At 42.9% G+C, this 18185-nt stretch overlaps 1 protein-coding gene and 1 long non-coding RNA gene across 3 annotated transcripts in view; one reads left to right on the forward strand and one right to left on the reverse strand.

The window, feature by feature from the left end:
• The window catches only part of LOC127650383 (NACHT, LRR and PYD domains-containing protein 12-like), a 294503-nt gene that overhangs the window by 178664 nt on the left and 97654 nt on the right, over positions 1-18185 (reverse strand). The window contains exon 10 of the mRNA XM_052135780.1: positions 16238-16411. Coding sequence (XP_051991740.1) covers positions 16238-16411 — 174 coding nt within the window. The remainder of the gene's footprint in view (positions 1-16237; positions 16412-18185) is intronic.
• Positions 1-18185, forward strand: part of LOC127650485 (uncharacterized) — a 240457-nt gene that overhangs the window by 135982 nt on the left and 86290 nt on the right. The window lies entirely within an intron of this gene.

An 18185-nucleotide genomic window follows, 5' to 3' on the forward strand; every position in this document is an offset into this window, starting at 1 on the left:
TCAGGATGTATATAGTGTGTACTCTCTCTCTCTCACACACACACACACACACACACACACACACACACACCACACACACACACGCGTAAACAGTGAACGTTACGCACAAGCGCGGCATATCAAGAAATGTACAAATCAGGATGTATATCGTGTATTCTCTCTCTCTCTCTCTCTCTCTCTCTCTCTCTCTCTCTCTCTCTCTCTCTCTCTCTCTCTACGCACACGCACACACAAGCGCACAGCCACATAGCCAATCTTTTCTTACATACCAATCAGTTTGAAATGATCGGATAATTTTTGGGCCCTTTTGCTGTACTAGTCCATCTAAGGCTGGCGTAGACCTCCCTCTTGCAATTAACTCCTATTTGGAATTAAAATCGAGCTTGGAAAAATTTCTTAATTCCGTGATTACGGCTGGTGCTGTCATTTTGAATTTTGCGGGGATTAGGCATGTACGCTAGCTGTGGTGTAATGACGTTAGCTACGCAAATGTCCAGGAACATCTTGATTTTAATTGGTCCATGTCTGATACGTAGCCTAACGGAGATGATTACGGGCATAACATATTTACGTCAAATGGCACAGCAGATTTGTGCTTTTTGCCGTACGTGTTAAAGAATACAGGATCGAAGTGCGCATGCGCAACATGGGTTTTCCGCTTGTCGTCTGCAATGAATGGATCGTAAAAGCACTGCTTATTCTACCATTTGTTTTTAGTTGATTATGCGTAACTGCTACATTTGTCATCATAACGTCTAAACAATTGGAATAACACACATATTGCATATATAAATCACAAGAATAAAAAGTAAAAATATAAATACAAGTTTATTATTTAATAAACATTTTATTTTTGAATTTTGGCAGGGTAGGCAGTGCCTAGTTTGCCTACCCAGACCGCACGTCAGTGGTAGAGCTGCAATCTTCTCTTCGATAGATGAGTGAAAACTCCTCAGCAGTAAATCTTTCCATTCGTCTCTGAATTTTCTACTTATGTCATTTTCAAATGCCAGCTGGATCAGATGTGCTTTTCGTCTATGCAACATGCTGCATATGTGCTCAGAAAATACATTCTTAAGCGTTGAGAAAGAGTTCTCGCACATAGCAGTCGATGCCCCAAATGTTAGTGCGTGTTTTAAGGCAGTCAGCACCACTGGCATGGCTTGGAAAACGCTGGAGTACTTTGAAAGAAGTTTGACCAATGTCACTTTCTCGTCCTGGCCTGTGGACAGCGTTTGCCAAAACTGACGTGCAACTGTGAACTGAGACTCCACCATTTCGGTGCTCGTTAAATCCAGTAGTAGTTGCACTTTCCCCGCATTCAAAAAGTTCTCACTACCAGGGTCCAGTGCATCCAAAGCTGCCATGTAGGCTAGTTGCTATTGCGTTCGCTGAAACGAACGGACATTTCCCCCAAAACAGAGTCAATAATGCTAAAAAACAGCCGCTTGCACTCCTGTTCAATGTGCACTTCTCGCTGACCAACACTTTCATCCACAATGTAGACTTGCAGAGTCTTGCTGGCCTGTCGCTGCCGTTTCGGAGGGGCAGGAACCGCATCATCTGCACCAATACTTTCAGCCCACAGTTTCGCAAACTCTGCATCTGATCGTAGACTTTCAATGCAAGAAGAAGCGCTGCCAATGAGCCGAATTGCCGTCATTAGATCCGTTTGTTCAGCTTGCAGCATCCTATTCGGTGGATCCATCAGGCACAAAGCTTTGTACATCACACAGGCAAGAAATTTGAAAGTCGGTTCTGTGATGGCCTTGTGGGGTCCAACAGCTTCAACTTTTATGTCAGCACCTTTTCTTGTGGTTGCGATTCCATTCAGAACATCCACAAGGGTGTCGTGCGATTTCAGCACCACGGACACCGTCTCAAGGTTTCCAGTCCATCGTTGATCCAGCAGCCTTTTAAGCTTATCTCCCTTATACTGTGCAGCTACAGTGGGCTTTCTCAGAAATGTGTACAGTGCATTGCAAATGGCAAAAAAATCTTCAACAGCGCTCTCGGATGAAACTGCATGCACTATAACCAAAAGTAACTGATGATTAAAACAATGAATGTAGGGCACTTCTCTGTTTAATTTGTTTTGAATATGTTTCTGCATGCCTCCTTCTCTTCCAGACATAACGCTGGCCCCGTCATAAGATTGACTTAATATTTTATTTGTATCGAGACCAACATTTGACAGCAGCTCAAGTACGATGTTTGTGAGTGACAGGGCATCGCACTTGTCTGTGGTCAATACTGACAACAGCCTCTCTTTCACTGTGCAGTTCTGGTCAACATATCGAAGAACAACAGCGACATTCTCATTGCCCGTCGGGTCCTTGGTTCCATCCACTTTAATTGTAAACCATGACTCCCCAACATCTTTAACAATGTTCTCTGTCACAATTGTACTCATCAGTTCATTTAAATCATTTTGAACATCGTGTGATGTGTACGTAGCATTTTTTGGAATTGTACTGAAGGCCTGCGCTAGCTCTTTGTTTTTTCTCAGCGTGTAATCAAATAGAGACAGGAACAGTCCACTGCCCGCGTCACCTCTGTCATCAACTGAATCAACGGTACCCCTCAATGGCAGTTCGTTTGATACCAGGAATTCAATAATGTCAATTATTGAAGACACATAAAGGCGGTTTCGAGAAAGCTGATCTGAATTAACTAGGGTTGAAATCTCTTTTCCTGTGGAACATCGCAATTGCTGCTCTTTCCAAATAGCCATGCAAGCCAGATGCTCTTTACAGTTAGCATGTCTGTAAAATCCTTTCGCTTTATCTGTCGCATGCTTCCAGTTGCAAAAACCAGTACTTGTAAACACAGAGTCACTCCCGCCAAATTTCCGACAGGGAAAACAAAATGCCGAATCTGCTTGCTCTGAATATTCTAGCCATTCCCTATCATTGTACCAATTTGCCGAAAATGATTGTGTTGTTGTTTCTTTGGAAACTGCTTTAAACAGACCTGGACTGGCTTGTCTTTACCGAGGTCCTCTGGTAAACTATACGATGACGGCGTCGGCGAGTCCTTGCTTTTGGCGGGCTGAGTGACTGGCAGTGCCGTTAGTGGGGCTGCATTGTCAGAGTCCACACAGCTTATTTGGAGCTCAGATGAGCCAGACGTAGCAGCAGGTGTTGTGGGTTCTTTCTTTATAATCCATTTACGAATGTCCATTGTGAAACTAACGATATAATGCAATATGCAACCTTGAAGTTATGGAATATCGCTCTACAGTCCGTAGCCGTCTGAACTTTCCCGTATGAGACATTTAACGTAATGTTAGGGTGAGCGAGCACGCAAAATCAAACGACCAATCAAAATCCTTTGGCCAGCTTCTGTCTCCTGTACTCTGACCAGATGCCTGTTTACTCGCTCCCTGATTCCGGTACGGGTCAATCGGCCCAGATGAGGAAGCCGGTGACACGAAGATGCTTCAGGAGTTGAGAAGGAATCGTCCCGAAGCTATAAGTGAGGGCGTGCCAGAGCTGGCCCGAGTTATGTAACTATGTACAGTTAATAAATGTTACCTTTTAAAATTCACATTTAGCCTAAAAGTTCTCTTGCATTTTAATTATAGTTTATAATACATAAATAATAATTGTTTACAAATCTATTTAATAATCTCATTATAATAAATGTACAAGAACTCAATCAAATGCATGAAGAACATTTACTAACAACATTTTACAAACATAAGAGTTTACATGTGCATTAATATATGTATATATTTTTACAAACGGCAATTAGGCCCGTATACACATGCATGAAAGACAATTTTTCAACTCGCATTGTTTTAATTAAGTAATCTCTAAACTGAGAAATAACTAAATCAATTCACTGAATTGAGTAATATTATAAAGTACATATTATAACTTCAGAATATACATTAAATATTTAATTAAACTTAAATGAGGAGTATGAACTTAAAAATGTAGGTCTAAAAAATGAATATGTCTCAAACAATACAGTTTTGGTAAAAAGCAAAGCAGATATTGTCTTTCACATTAATTAAACTCATATAATACTGAGCAAACTTAAATATATAAAACAAATATTTAAACAATTTGTTTGAATTAAACTGATCAGGAATACTTTTTTTAAGTAAATTACTGTGCGTTGGCCTCATTTTCTTCTTCCACCATCTGTATCGGGAGCTTTTCATGATCATTGTTCAACATCTCTTTCCACATCTTCATCCCGTCAATTCTTTGTTTGTGTAACCCGCACAAGAAGAGACAGTCACAATGTAAGTCAAAACTGCGTTTTATTGCAGGCAGGCAAAAGTACAGCAAGGAAAATCCAGAAGAAGAATGGTCGAGGTAAGCGGGGAGCCGGGGAATCAGGATATAACAAAAGGGCAAATCTACAAATAGAGTGGTCAAGGAAAGCAAGGGGTCAAAGCCGGGGTAATCAGAATAAGAATGATGAGACTAGTGGGAGCAAAAGACAGGGGAACAAGGGGAGCTGGCAAGCTAAGAGGAAGACAAGAGGAGTTCAAAACTAGACGAGACTAGCGGGGGCAAAAACACGGGAAACTAAATACAATAACCAACAAGCGGGAGACGAATGTGCTGTGATATTTATAGAGACGAGTGCAGGTGTAAACAATGACAGGTGACAGGGACGAGTGCAGGTGTATACAATGAACAGGAGTGCAGATGACGCGAGTGCAGGTGTACATAATTTTCTGGCGATAGAAGTGGGCATGTGAGCCCGAGGGGGGGAGATAGTGTACGAGCATGTGAGCTCGTAGGAGTAAAACGAGCGTGCGAGCTCGAGCGAGCAAAACGAGCTCGAGGGAGCAAAACGAGCGAGCGAGCTCGAGGGGGCGGAACGAGCGTGGAAGCTCGAGGGGGCGGAGCGAGGGAGCGGGGTTCGTGACAGTACTCCCCCCTCTATAACGGACGGCTCCTGACGGCCGCGCTCGGTTGCGAGGAGCGCAACCTCTGGGAAGTGGTGCTGGACGATCCCAACAAACAAAAAACCCTGAACAGACAACCCACAAAACACACAAACAAAATTGAGGGCAGTCCAAGGGGCACAGAGGGAAATGAGACAGTCCATGGGGTCAATGGGCAGTTTCAAGGCAAGGTCAGGGGGAACATAGCAGACAGGCGGGTGGTCCGGAGATCTAGGGGGCATCCAAAGGGCAGAGACTGGGTCAGGGGGTCTGGAAGGCGACTGGAGGACAGGGACTGGGTCCGGGGGTCTGGAAGGTGACCACCGGACAGGAATAGGGTCCGGAGGCCAGGGAAGAGGCCACAAGACAGGAAGGGGGTCAGGAAGTCCGGGCTGAGCCGTGAAAGGCGGTGCCGTCAGAGGCGGCACTGTAGGCGGCTCTGGAGGTGGGGTTCTGAAAGGCTCTGGAGGTGGAGCCGAAGGAGGCTTTAGGGGCAAAGGCCTGGAAGGCTCTGGAGGTGGAGCCGAAGGAGGCTTTAGGAGCGAAGGCCTGGAAGGCTCAGGAGGTGGAGCCAATGACGGTGGCGCCGTGGGAGGCTCTAGCGAGGTAGGCCTGGAAGGCTCTGGAGGTGGAGCCAAGGGAGGTGGCGCCGTGGGAGGTCCCCGAGGCGACAACCTGGCAGGCTCTGTAGTCTCGGGGGGTAGAGCCGTAGGAGGCCCGAGAGGCGGAGCCGTAGGAGGCTCGAGAGGCGGAGCCATAGAACGCTCTGGAGTCTTTGGGAGCAGAGCCGTGAGAGGCTCGGGAGGTGGAGCCGTGGGAGGCTCTGGAGGGGGAGCCGTAGGAGGCCCGAGAGGCGGAGCCGTAGGAGGCTCTAGTGGCAGAGTCCTGGAAGGCTCGAGAGGCTTGTGGGGCGGAGCCCTGAGAGGCTCAAGAGGAGGAGGAGCCCTGAGAGACTCGAGAGACGAAGCCGTGAGAGGCTTGAGGGGTGGAGCCATGAAAGACTCGAGGGGCGGAGCCCTGAGAGGCTCGAGGGGAGGAGGAGCCCTGAAAGACTCGAGAGGGGAAGCCCTGAGAGGCTTGAGAGGGGGAGGAGCCCTGAGAGACTCGAGAGGCGAAGCCGTGAGAGGCTTGAGGGGTGGAGCCCTGAAAGACTCGAGGGACGGAGCCCTGAGAGGCTTGAGAGGGGGAGGAGCCCTGAAAGACTCGAGAGGGGAAGCCCTGAGAGGCTTGAGAGGGGGAGGAGCCCTGAGAGACTCGAGAGGCGAAGCCGTGAGAGGCTTGAGGGGTGGAGCCCTGAAAGACTCGAGAGGAGAAGCCCTGAGAGGCTTGAGGGGTAGAGCTCTGGGAGGCTCGAGAGACTTGAAAGGCAGAACCCTGGGGGGCTTGGGAGGTAGTGCTCTGGGAGGCTTGGGAGGAGGAGCCTTGAAAAACTCGGGAGGAGAAGCCCTGAGAAGCTTGGAAGGAGGGGGAGCCCTGAAAGACTCGAGAGGAGAAGCCCTGGGAGGCTTGAGAGGCGGAGCTCTGGGAGGCTCGAGGGGTAGAGCTCTGGGAGGCTCGAGAGGAGGAGCCCTGGGAGGCTCGAGAGGAGGAGCCCTGGGAGGCTTGGGAGGAGGAGCCTTGGGAGGCTCGTGAGGCGGAGGCCGCGAGGGCTCTGAGGGACGAGCAGAGGCTGGCAGAGCCGTGGAAGACTCTGAGGGCGGAGCAGAACCCGGCAGAGCCGTGGAAGACTCTGAGGGCGGAGCAGAACCCGGCAGAGCCGTGGAAGACTCTGAGGGTGGAGCAGAACCCGGCAGAGCCGTGGAAGACTCTGAGGGCGGAGCAGAACCCAGCAGAGCCGTGGAAGACTCTGAGGGCGGAGCAGAACCCGGCAGAGCTGTGGAAGACTCTGAGGGCGGAGCAGAGGTCGGTAGAGCTGTGGAAGACTCTGAGGGAACCTCTGCGGTCTTGAGCACAAGACGAGACTGGGGAGAAGGGGCCCTCTTCCTTATCTTACGTCTTCGGCCAACAGGGGACGTGGCCATGGGGACGGTCGAGGCTACAGGCGCTGGCTCTGGGGCGGTCGAGGCTACAGGCGCTGGCTCGCTGACCGTGGCAGACATGGGCGCTGGCTCGCCGGCCGTGGCGGGCATGGGCGCTGGCTCGTTGGCCGTGGCGGGCATGGGCGCTGGCTCGTTGGCCATGGCGGGCATGGGCGCTGGCTCGTTGGCCGTGGCGGGCATGGGCGCTGGCTCTCTGGCCGTGGCAGGCATGGGCGTTGACTCGCTGGCCGTGCCAGGCGTCGAGACTGGGGCCGTGCCAGGCTTCGGGACTGGGGCCGTGACAGGCCTCGGGACTGGGGCCGTGACAGGCCTCGGGACTGGGGCCGTGTCAGGCCTCGGGACTGGGGCCGTGTCAGGCTTCGGGACTGGGGCCGTGACAGGCTTCGGGACTGGGGCCGTGACCGGCTTCGGGACTGGGGCCGTGTCAGGCTTCGGGACTAGGGCCGTGATAGGCTTCAAGACGGGGGCCGTGATAGGCTTCGAGACGGGGGCCGTGGTAGGCTTCGAGACGGAGGCCGTGGTGTGGAGCGCTGGTTCATTGTCTGCCTCCCCCACAGTAAACGAGGAACCAGCGTACAGTAGGGCGAGGTCAATAAACTGAGCCAGGTTGAGAGAGCAGCGACCACCAGGCATGAATGATGAGGCTGGCTCATTCATTCCATATTGAAAAATGTCTTTTAGAGCCAACTCATCAAAATTCACCTGGTTAGCCAGGGCACAAAAGTCAACCACATACAGTAAGCCTCCAAGGGTTGACTCCCCTGACGCAAAACCAAGAGTTGGGCCGCTGGGTCCATAAAGGAGCCAGGTTGAGAGAGCAGCGACCACCAGGCATGAATGATGAGGCTGGCTCATTCAGTCCATATTGAAAAATGTCTTTTAGAGCCACCTCATCAAAATTCACCTGGTTAGCCAGGGCACAAAAGTCAACCACATAAGCCTCCAAGGGTTGACTCCCCTGACGCAAAACCAAGAGTTGGGCCGCTGGGTCCATAATGTTAAGGGCACGGTTTAAAGTTCTACAACCGCTGCCCTGCATAAACAACCCTTGGCAAGCGCCCGAAGAGCCATCAAGCCTCTCAGGGGGTTGAAGGCTTACGGCGCTCAGAAATGCACTGGAGGCATAAACGGGCTCAGGGGCAGACACAGGTGAAACATGGTGACATAAATCAGACAAAGAACATACCTGCCGCCCCTGGGCCGCGAGCACTTGGTCCTGCCTCCAAACTGTAGCTCCTCGCGCCGAATGTGACGTACACCTCCGCTCTAGTGAGCTGCGCGAATCCTCAGCGCGGGGCATTGTGACTGTCTTCGGTAAAGGGTTGGTTATTTTGTAACCCGCACAAGAAGAGACAGTCACAATGTAAGTCAAAACTGCGTTTTATTGCAGGCAGGCAAAAGTACAGCAAGGAAAATCCAGAAGAAGAATGGTCGAGGTAAGCGTAGGGTCGAGAGCCGGGGAATCAGGATATAACAAAAGGGCAAATCTACAAATAGAGTGGTCAAGGAAAGCAAGGGGTCAAAGCCGGGGTAATCAGAATAAGAATGACGAGACTAGTGGGAGCAAAAGACAGGGGAACAAGGGGAGCTGGCAAGCTAAGAGGAAGACAAGAGGAGTTCAAAACTAGACGAGACTAGCGGGGGGCAAAGACACGGGAAACTAAATACAATAACCAACAAGCGGGAGACGAATGTGCTGTGATATTTATAGAGACGAGTGCAGGTGTAAACAATGACAGGTGATAGGGACGAGTGCAGGTGTATACAATGAACAGGAGTGCAGATGACGCGAGTGCAGGTGTACATAATGTTCTGGCGATAGAAGTGGGCATGTGAGCCCGAGGGGGGGAGATAGTGTACGAGCATGTGAGCTCGTAGGAGTAAAACGAGCGTGTGAGCTCGAGCGAGCAAAACGAGCGTGCGAGCTCGAGGGAGCAAAACGAGCGTGCGAGCTCGAGGGGGCGGAACGAGCATGGAAGCTCGAGGGGGCGGAGCGAGGGAGCGGGGTTCGTGACAGTTTGGTAGTTTTTCTTTACCTGTAGAGTTGTTCCAACATTTCTGATGCTTTAAATCTTTTTTGCTTGTGTAGAAAGTGTGTTCCTGTATGGCTGTGACACTTGGGATATCACACAGCAGAACATCATATGTGTATGTCAATAAATGCTTTTGTTGTATCCTGTGTATCTTCTGGCCCAACCACATCTCAAACCAGGATTTTTTAAGCAGCAAAAATACACGTTCAACAAATATCCAAGTAAACATTTATTAATTCTCAATCCATTCTATTCATCACTGTCTCTCACCTTCATCCCTACTTGTTCTTCTCTGAGGAATTTAAACTTTGTATTGCAGCTCATGTTATTGCATTAGGACAAATTAATGATGCTGTATTCCTCATGTTTAAGTTGCTTTGGATAAAAACGTAAGTAAACTAGTGTTACACTAACTGCTGTCTCATATACTACACAAACATGTAAATATATAGTGCATTAATTTACAGAGATCAAAAAGCTTTCAGGTCAGTTCATCTTTAGCCAAGAGCTGCAGAAATCTCCCCGTGATCCACAGCCTCCTGTGATGAGATTCTACTGTCTCTAAGTTACATTTACAAACACGTTCACAACTTACTAGTTCAGTCAAAGTAGACTAAAGATGAAGTTCAGTCTTATTTCTTCAGGGTTTGGGGAAAATGTTTGTTTTCCCCATTTCTTCAGGATCTTCAGTGATGATTTCTGGACTATTGAAAATAAAAAGCACACAACATCAGCCATGAGGGTTATTTTGAGAGAATAAAAGAAGACTCATTTCTAAAACTTACCATTATAAAAACAAATCATCTTCTATCTTACTGGCCTTTTATTGCCTAAAAAAACTGTATATAAAAAGTACATGTTTGAAACATGATATTTACACGATTAAGACATGATGATAATTACTGCCTTTAACTGACATTTACTTACACATTTACAACTTGCCAACTTGTTAATTCTTTTTTCAGTTCAGAGAATTTGAGATTATTTTAAAAACAATAAACAAAAGTCTTGATGAAATAAGAAGAATGACTGTCATACAGACGACAGAAACAAAAATATATAAATATAAATAAACTTGATGTTTTTTTCCCTGATACGCTGCACAATCTTAATTTATTGAGGATATTCATTTATTGAGGATATTCCTCCTCATCGACATGTTCCTCATCAAATTTAGTTTCAGTGCTGAGTGTTCAAAACACACCAATTTCAACAATTCACAGACTAAGCATGAAAAATACTGTATTAGTTGTAGGAACAGTAGTACAGAAACGAGTCGCTAAAGTATTTTAACCTGTTTTGCTGGGTTATATTATCGGTAATGGCTCATATTGACTCGTGTTTGGGTTCATTGGTTCCGACGTTGGGCAGTAAATGAGTAAAGAAGAGTGATGATATTTGTTTTGCAATAAATCTATAAAACTTTATTATTAAACATAAATTATTAAAATGATTAACACAATGAGGTTGTGGCAGTTAATGACAATAATTCAATTAGCCGGCGTCAATTATTCAGTTTAAACCATAGTTATGTAGTTTTTAAAATATTTATTTAGACATATTCATTTTTTTTTTCATCTTAAATGTTCTATTGGTTGTATAAAGCACATTGCGTTTTTCAGCCTTATTAAACGATGTTTGTTTTTCATTTTCATCAGCTCTGCGGACTCCACCAGACGCTCCTGAAGCTGCGAGTTAGTTTAGCAGCTGCTGCTTGGTCTTTCTCACTTGATACTCGCGAGCAGCACAAACCCTGAGGTCAACGCAACTCTGGGTCTCAATAAAACAGGTTTGCATCTGAAAAGCAAAAGAACAGCTACACTACAGTAGCACATGCGACTGAGAAAGTTGTTAAACTAACAGCTTTTATTTACTCTATCGCCGCCACCCTTGATTTTCAATGGGAATGACACGATAGGCTGTGAGTGATAGACGTATCGTCTTTTCAATGGGCTGTACTGCAGTTTAAAGTGTTTTTGGATCATTCCGCGGACAAAACATTGATAAAATATCTGTCCAAGAACATTCAGTATATATGAGTTGTAGAAAATCAGATGTGATCTTGGAGGTTTATACACATTTATACCGTTCGTGCCATTGAAGAGACTATAAATCAATCCCTCATATCATCGTTGTCATTCCTATTAAAAAAAGATGGTGTTAGTGTGAGTATAAGCCTATAACTTCTAACTTCTGAGAACGAGCTGTGATAGACGCAAGTAATCACATATGCTGATATAATTGTGCAGAATGTAATTGATATTTATATACAGGTAGATAACTAGCTAGATGATGTCATTGACCTTTTCAATGTGATGTTAGTTATTGTTAACAACTTTTCAAATGTGTGATTTTAAATTAACAAAATTGATAAAACTGGCTAAAAAAAAAAACCCTTACAATGATGAATTGTTATGCATATTAGTCATTTCTTTTAGCTGAATAGACTACAAGACAACAACAAGCTAGCAAACCACACAACAGTGCTAGCTAGGGTAAGTTAGCAGTAGCAGCTAACCTAGTCAAAATACTACTAATCAGATGTTTCCTTGTGTCTTTGTACAGCAATTTACATTTTTCTGAAACTGGAATCTCGAGTGCCTCATTGTATATTTTGCAGGTTATCATGTACAAACAACTTTTTCAATTTCTGTCAAGGTTTTTTTTGTTAGTTTTTTGTAGATAATTAAGATTTTCTCAGATATAGCCAGTGCCAACTCCAGCATTTAAACAGTTTCAGAGTAATATAGAATGTGTATAATGTAATCCATGCCTGCTTTTACTGTTTGTTTTGTTTGTTATCTTCCAGATGAGCAGATAGATGATGACAGTTTCTTGTTATTGGATCAGAACACAATTGCAGCACTCATCCCAAAAATTGGCCTTCGACTAAATTCCAAGAACTAAAATTAGTAAGTTAGACATATATATTACCTGTTTTCGTTTTCAAGACCGCATAGCTGACCAGAGTCCACAGCATTAACAGTGCTTCCACACAATTTGAATGAAATCAGAATGGTTGTCTAAGGACTTTTTATTACATGAGATCACACAGAAGTTCAACACAATCATGACCATAACACCAGCAGCTCAGCTAGGTGTGATTTTGACCAGGCTCCCAGTTTGACATTTGAGGCACTTGATGCTAAAAAGCATTCTTGTATGAAGTGTCTGACATTAGTGGGATTTGGATGATTTGAAGAAGAGGATGTGTCAGATCGGGTAGCTCTTTTTCTGGCTAAACTGAAATCGAAGTCTTCGCAGAATTTTACAGTCTTTTAAAGTCTTTTGTCTGATATTGTCTCCAAGCTTCTGGAAAGAACAATGTCTTTGCTTCAAGATCCTTGACAAGACAAAAGCATAGAAGCACAAGAATTGAACCATCAAGTTTTTTTTTCTAATATGCAGCACGTGTTCCTCATCAAAGTTAGTTTCAGTGCAGTGTGCTCAAAACACACCACTTTAAACAATTCACAGACAAAACATGAAAAATATAATATATTTTTTGTATATGAGTGTATTATTATAATTGTAAAGTATTTATACACTGTGGTAGTTTATGATGACCCTTTTTATTTGTTTAATTTAGACATGTAATTGTTTGTTTTTTGTTTGTTTGTTTAATAAAACAATCATAGTATTACAGGATTTTTTCCAGTAATAAGAATCTATTGAGAATCATCATAAGAATCATAAAAATAATAAAAACTATAGAAAAAAAAGCCCTCTAAAGTAAAATTTCCAGATGCATTAGAGTAATGAGATTCAGGTTAAATTTGCTTAATTGTTGTGAAAATAATATCACAATGCAACAAATATAAATGATTCCAACATAAGCTTCAATTTATTTATGCAAAATGTAATTTTTCAATTTATTTTGGGGTAAAAAATGACCTGGACATGTTTTTGTGAGAGTTACTCAATAAGTAAACCTCCTTACCTCTTATAAGAATATCTCTTAATCTTAACAGTGTGTCATGAATGTTAAAACACACATTTTTCGTGAGCACTTGATCATACACATTAAATAAATCTTGTTGCACTCCAATCTCTGTCTTTAATACTTTTCTGATGCAATTGAATCTTTGTAATGCAGCACTTCTCATGTTACTGTCTCCTTAAGATGAATCACTTATGTTGCATCCTTTCTCATTTTGGATAAAAGCATTTTCCAAATGATTAAATGTAAAAATGTACATTTGTTTCAGACAGGAACAGGTACATGATGGCGTTTACAGTCCGTTAGAGGTGAGAGTGGAGACAGATGAGGGGTCACTTCTCTGCCGGACGTATAAGAGGAACAATTTCAGACCCTGTCCACCTTCACTACAGTACAAACAGGAACAGTTTATCATCCACCATCAGCACAATTGAACAAACCAAATAATACAGAGTTCAATTACAGGAGACAAAGTGGACAGACTTCTGATATAGGCCAATAAGCAAACATCCTAGTAACCATCCACAACACCCTTGCATCATACATGTGGCTTTTGCACAGGCAAGCACCACTTACATTTTCTTCAGAAAAAGTTAAAAATCGAGTTTCTTTTCAAACACACAGTGTGTAAACATTACCATTGACTGTACAATGAATGGCATTAAAATCATGAAAAGTGTCAGTTAATAATCTCATTATTTTTAATCTTTGTCATTGACTAAACAATTGAATAAACAAAATGATTCATTGTTTCACTGTCACTTCAGCAGGTTTTCTGAATAATTATGTAAAGTTACACACATCAGTGTGTCCGGTCAGTTTGTCTCTGTTGATTCGATTGACTGAGATGTCTCTATTTTCTTCACAATCATTACTGTTCTCAATCAGTTCTCAAAGAGACGTCCATCTAAAACACACAAAGTCAAATATGCTGTATGGGACATTACTAAAACATAGTAATAAAAACATCTCCTTTACAACTCTGCTTAATAGTAATCAATAGAAAACAATTCAAATCAGTTTATCACATACACAGTCACTGAAAGAGCTGAAAATATCAATTTATTCACAGATCAATGAATCAAACTGATATTAATTGCAGTTAAATACATTTATAGTACATGGTTAACTATTCATCTGTTAAAAACAATATAGGAGATCAATTCAAATATGATTATATTAATTATCAACACTCACATCAGTGTCTCCAGTTTATAATGTGGATCATCTTTTAGATCAGAGAGCAGCTTCACTCCTGAATCTCCTAGATTATTCCCAGACAGATTCAGTTCTTTCAGGTGTGAGGGGTTTGATCTCAGAGCAGCACAACCTTCATCTGTGACATCACAATAACTCAACCTGCAGAGAACAATGACACACTCTTCACTCTTTACTAACACATAATAACAAGACCAATCAAATAGCCAAAACTTACTATTAACATGCTAGCATCATGATAGCAATGCCTAGCGATGTGCTTAAACATGCTAGCAATATGTTAGCAGCATACTAACACATGTTAGAAAAATCTAACACAGTGTTTAAACATGATAGAAATATGCCAACATAATAATAGCACATTGTAAAGGGGGTTAAACTTAAACCAAAGACAAAACACACACATGACGGACATGTCCGTAAAGATCTCTCTCTCCCGCACCATCTTCCACAGTTGGCCTTTATCCCTCTTGGAGGCTTAATTAGCCTGATAAGGGACCGTGTGTGTATAATCACGACCCGGCCCGCACTCCGCCCTGCCACACACATGCTAACATATTCATTTATTTTAGTCACTTTTACTCTGACGATAATTACATATAAATTTAATCAACCAATATTACATCTTTTAGTTGATGATGATGTGCAAAACAGACAAAAAGTGTGTCAAACTGTAACAGACTAAACTTTAAATATTAAAACATTTAGAAAAAATGTTGTAATCACATATAAAATATACATGCTGTCATTGTTGTGAAAAACATGAGCTCCTGAAATAATCATGAATAGACTGAAGTATTAACCACTTTGTAAAAGTTATCTTACTGTATTCTGAATTCTTCATGATTTAGAGACATATTCATTTTCTGTGATAGGATTTTACATTGTGTGTAACATGTATTCACAACGCAAGTTATGCAACACAAATTACGCATGTTCTGACTAGTGCATCATTTAGTTCAAGTTCACCTGTACATTTACTCCACTGTACAGATGTAAGTTGTTATATTACATAAACAGTATGTTAGGGATAAAGTAATTAATCTCTTGTATTAATAAGATGCGTTTGAATGAGGTATTTACCCCATTTTGAAGCGGTTCATTATGCCGGTGTTCATCGTGTTCAACTCAGCAGCTCAAGTGGAGAATTAATGTATTATATGAATCCATGTCTAATATCTTCTTCTATATACAGATTCTCAAGATATTTCATCTTCTGTTTATATTTTGCAGTATAATTATTATCTTGCCACATTTTCATCAACAGCATGCTTTATTAAAATCTTTTCATTTTCGTCATTATGTGCCATTTTCGTCTCACTTCGTTATCGTTGACAGTAAAAAAAAAAAAAAAAACCTTTGTCAACAAACATTTTCATCAGTGATTTTGTTGATGAGATTAACACTGTGTGTGGCCAATCAGCACTGTGATTGAGATGTCCAATGAAAACGTTCCTGAGGGTTTCGTCATGACTGGAGGTGTGGTTTGGGGGGAAAATCTCGCCTTAAAAACGCTTTGACATGCAAGTTTATCTTCAGCAGAACACAAGCTCTGCCTCTGCTTTATTTCATTAGACACTGCTTCTGTATTTACTTGTATTATATTTTTGTATATTTCCCTCATATTTTATAATCTACATCACCTAAAGCTGTTTGGAAAGTTTGTAATGTGTCTGGACTGTGAGCTGTTTTCTTCCTCTCCTCTATCATGCACTCGAGCTGAAGTGCTCCTCTCACACATCATCATTAGTGTTTCATATGAGATCAAACACATTTTTGTAGACAATTTTTTATTGCCGATGTTGATGATAATGTCAACTAATCGTTTCAGCCCCTATGTCAGAATATCAGATCATATGACTCTCAGACGATCTTCAGTTTACAGCGAGGATACACCAAACATGAGTCAGAGTAAATGACAGATTTTTCATGTTTTAGGGTAAAATTAGGACACAATCAGATAAGTTAAAACAACATTCTCTTAAATTATCTGAGTGAAGTCTGCTTTCAATATGTTTTTTCCCATTGTTGTTAAATCATTGATCATTTACTACAGAAGGAGAATGAAGGCGGATTTGAGAGTTTTGTGAAATCTTACCACAGTTTCTCCAGTTTACAGTCAGGATTCTTCAGTCCATCAGAGAGCAGCTTCACTCCTGAATCTCTTAATTTATTCCCAGACATATTCAGTTCTTTCAGGTGTGAGGGGTTTGATATCAGAGCTGAAGTCACAGCAGCACAACCTTCATCTGTGACAGCACAATCACTCAACCTGCAGAGAACAATGACACACTCTTCACTCTCTCAGTTCACAACACACACATCAGTTCAACAGAGATTTGGTGGGGTGGGGTAAGATCCCCCTTCAGCATTTTGACCGGCCCACCCGTTGTAACCAATGGCCAGTCCATCCCCGTTTACTCACCATTGTGTTGTTCCAAACATAAAAGACTTTCTTTCTTCAGTGGAAGAAAAAATTAGATACAGCCTCAGCCTCAGTCACAATCCACTTTCATTGTAAGTAAAAAAAGTGAATGGTAACTGAAAGTTCTCTCATCATTTACTCGCCCTCATGCCATCGCAGATGTGTCAAAAATGTTCACTGCACACCCTCAATATTTTGAGTGACTCAATGGGTGTTTTGAGTAAGCGAGCAGCTCAGGACCATTAATAGTGAATCTGTGAAAAGTTAGTCTTTCCTCTTGTGATGATACCCGCAGATGTAATCTAATGTTTTTCAGTAGGTTGAGGATCAGCACACACAAGCACCATTTAAAAAAAGAAACAGATACAAAAACAAACCTATAGTCAAACCAATTCAGCTTCTGTATAAAATTCCTCCTGCTTTTGTAAACAGCACAGCGATTCTGTATTTTAAACATTTAATTTGTCAGTTCTTGAACTTTCCAACTCGCTTACGTCACTTCAGAGTCTTTGTGTATTCTAACCTCGTGAGTGAGCTAGCCGGAATAGAAATTTTACAGTTAAAAAGTTTTAAATAATGATTTATTATCTATTTTTACATACCTAGCATTTCACTTTAGAAGACATTAATTATTCCACTGGAGTAGATTTTATTCAGATTGTATGTGCTTTTTGGAGCTTCAAAGGTCTGATCATCATTTACAGTGCAACCGGAAAGTATTCACAGCGCTTCACTTTTTCCACATTTTGTTATGTTTCATCCTTATTCCAAAATTTATTAAATTAATTATTTTCCTCAAAATTCTACAAACAATATACCCCATAATGACAACATGAAAGAAGTTTGTTTGAAATCTTTTCAAATAAAAAAAATTAAATAAAAAACGAAAAATCACATGTACATAAATATTCACAGCCTTTGCTCAATACTTATTTGAAGCACCTTTGGCACCAATTACAGCCTCAAGTCTTTTTGTGTATGATGCTACAAGCTTGGCACACCTATTTTCGGGCAGTTTCTCTCATTCTTCTTTGCAGGACCTCTCAAGCTCCATCAGGTTGGATGGGGAGTGTCAGAGCTCAGCCATTATCAGATCTCTCCAGAGATGTTCAATCGGGTTCAAGTCTGGGCTCTGGCTGGGCCACTCAAGGGCATTCACAGAGTTGTCCCGTAGCCACTCCTTTGTTATCTTGGCTGTGTGCTTAGTGTCGTTGTCCTGTTGGAAGATGAACCTTCACCCCAGTCTGAGGTCCAGAGCGGACTGGAGCAGGTTTTCAACAAGGAAGTCTCTGTACATTGCTGCATTCACTTTTCCCTCAATCCTGACTAGTCTCCCAGTTCCTGCCGCTGTAAAACTTCCCCACAGCATGATGCTGCCACCACCATGCTTCACTGTAGGGATGGTATTGGCCAGGTGATGAGCGGCGCCTGGTTTCCTCCAGACATGACGCTTGCCATTCAGGCCAAAGAGTCCAATATTTGTTTCATCAGACCAGAGAATTTGGTTTCTCATGGTCTGAGAGCCCTTCAGGTGCCTTTTGGCAAACTCCAGGTGGGCTGTCATGTGCCTTTTACTGGGGAGTGGCTTCCATCTGGCCACTCTACCATACAGGCCTGATTG

Source organism: Xyrauchen texanus, chromosome 10 (genome assembly GCF_025860055.1).
Source record: "Xyrauchen texanus isolate HMW12.3.18 chromosome 10, RBS_HiC_50CHRs, whole genome shotgun sequence".
Taxonomy (NCBI): Eukaryota; Metazoa; Chordata; class Actinopteri; order Cypriniformes; family Catostomidae; genus Xyrauchen; species Xyrauchen texanus.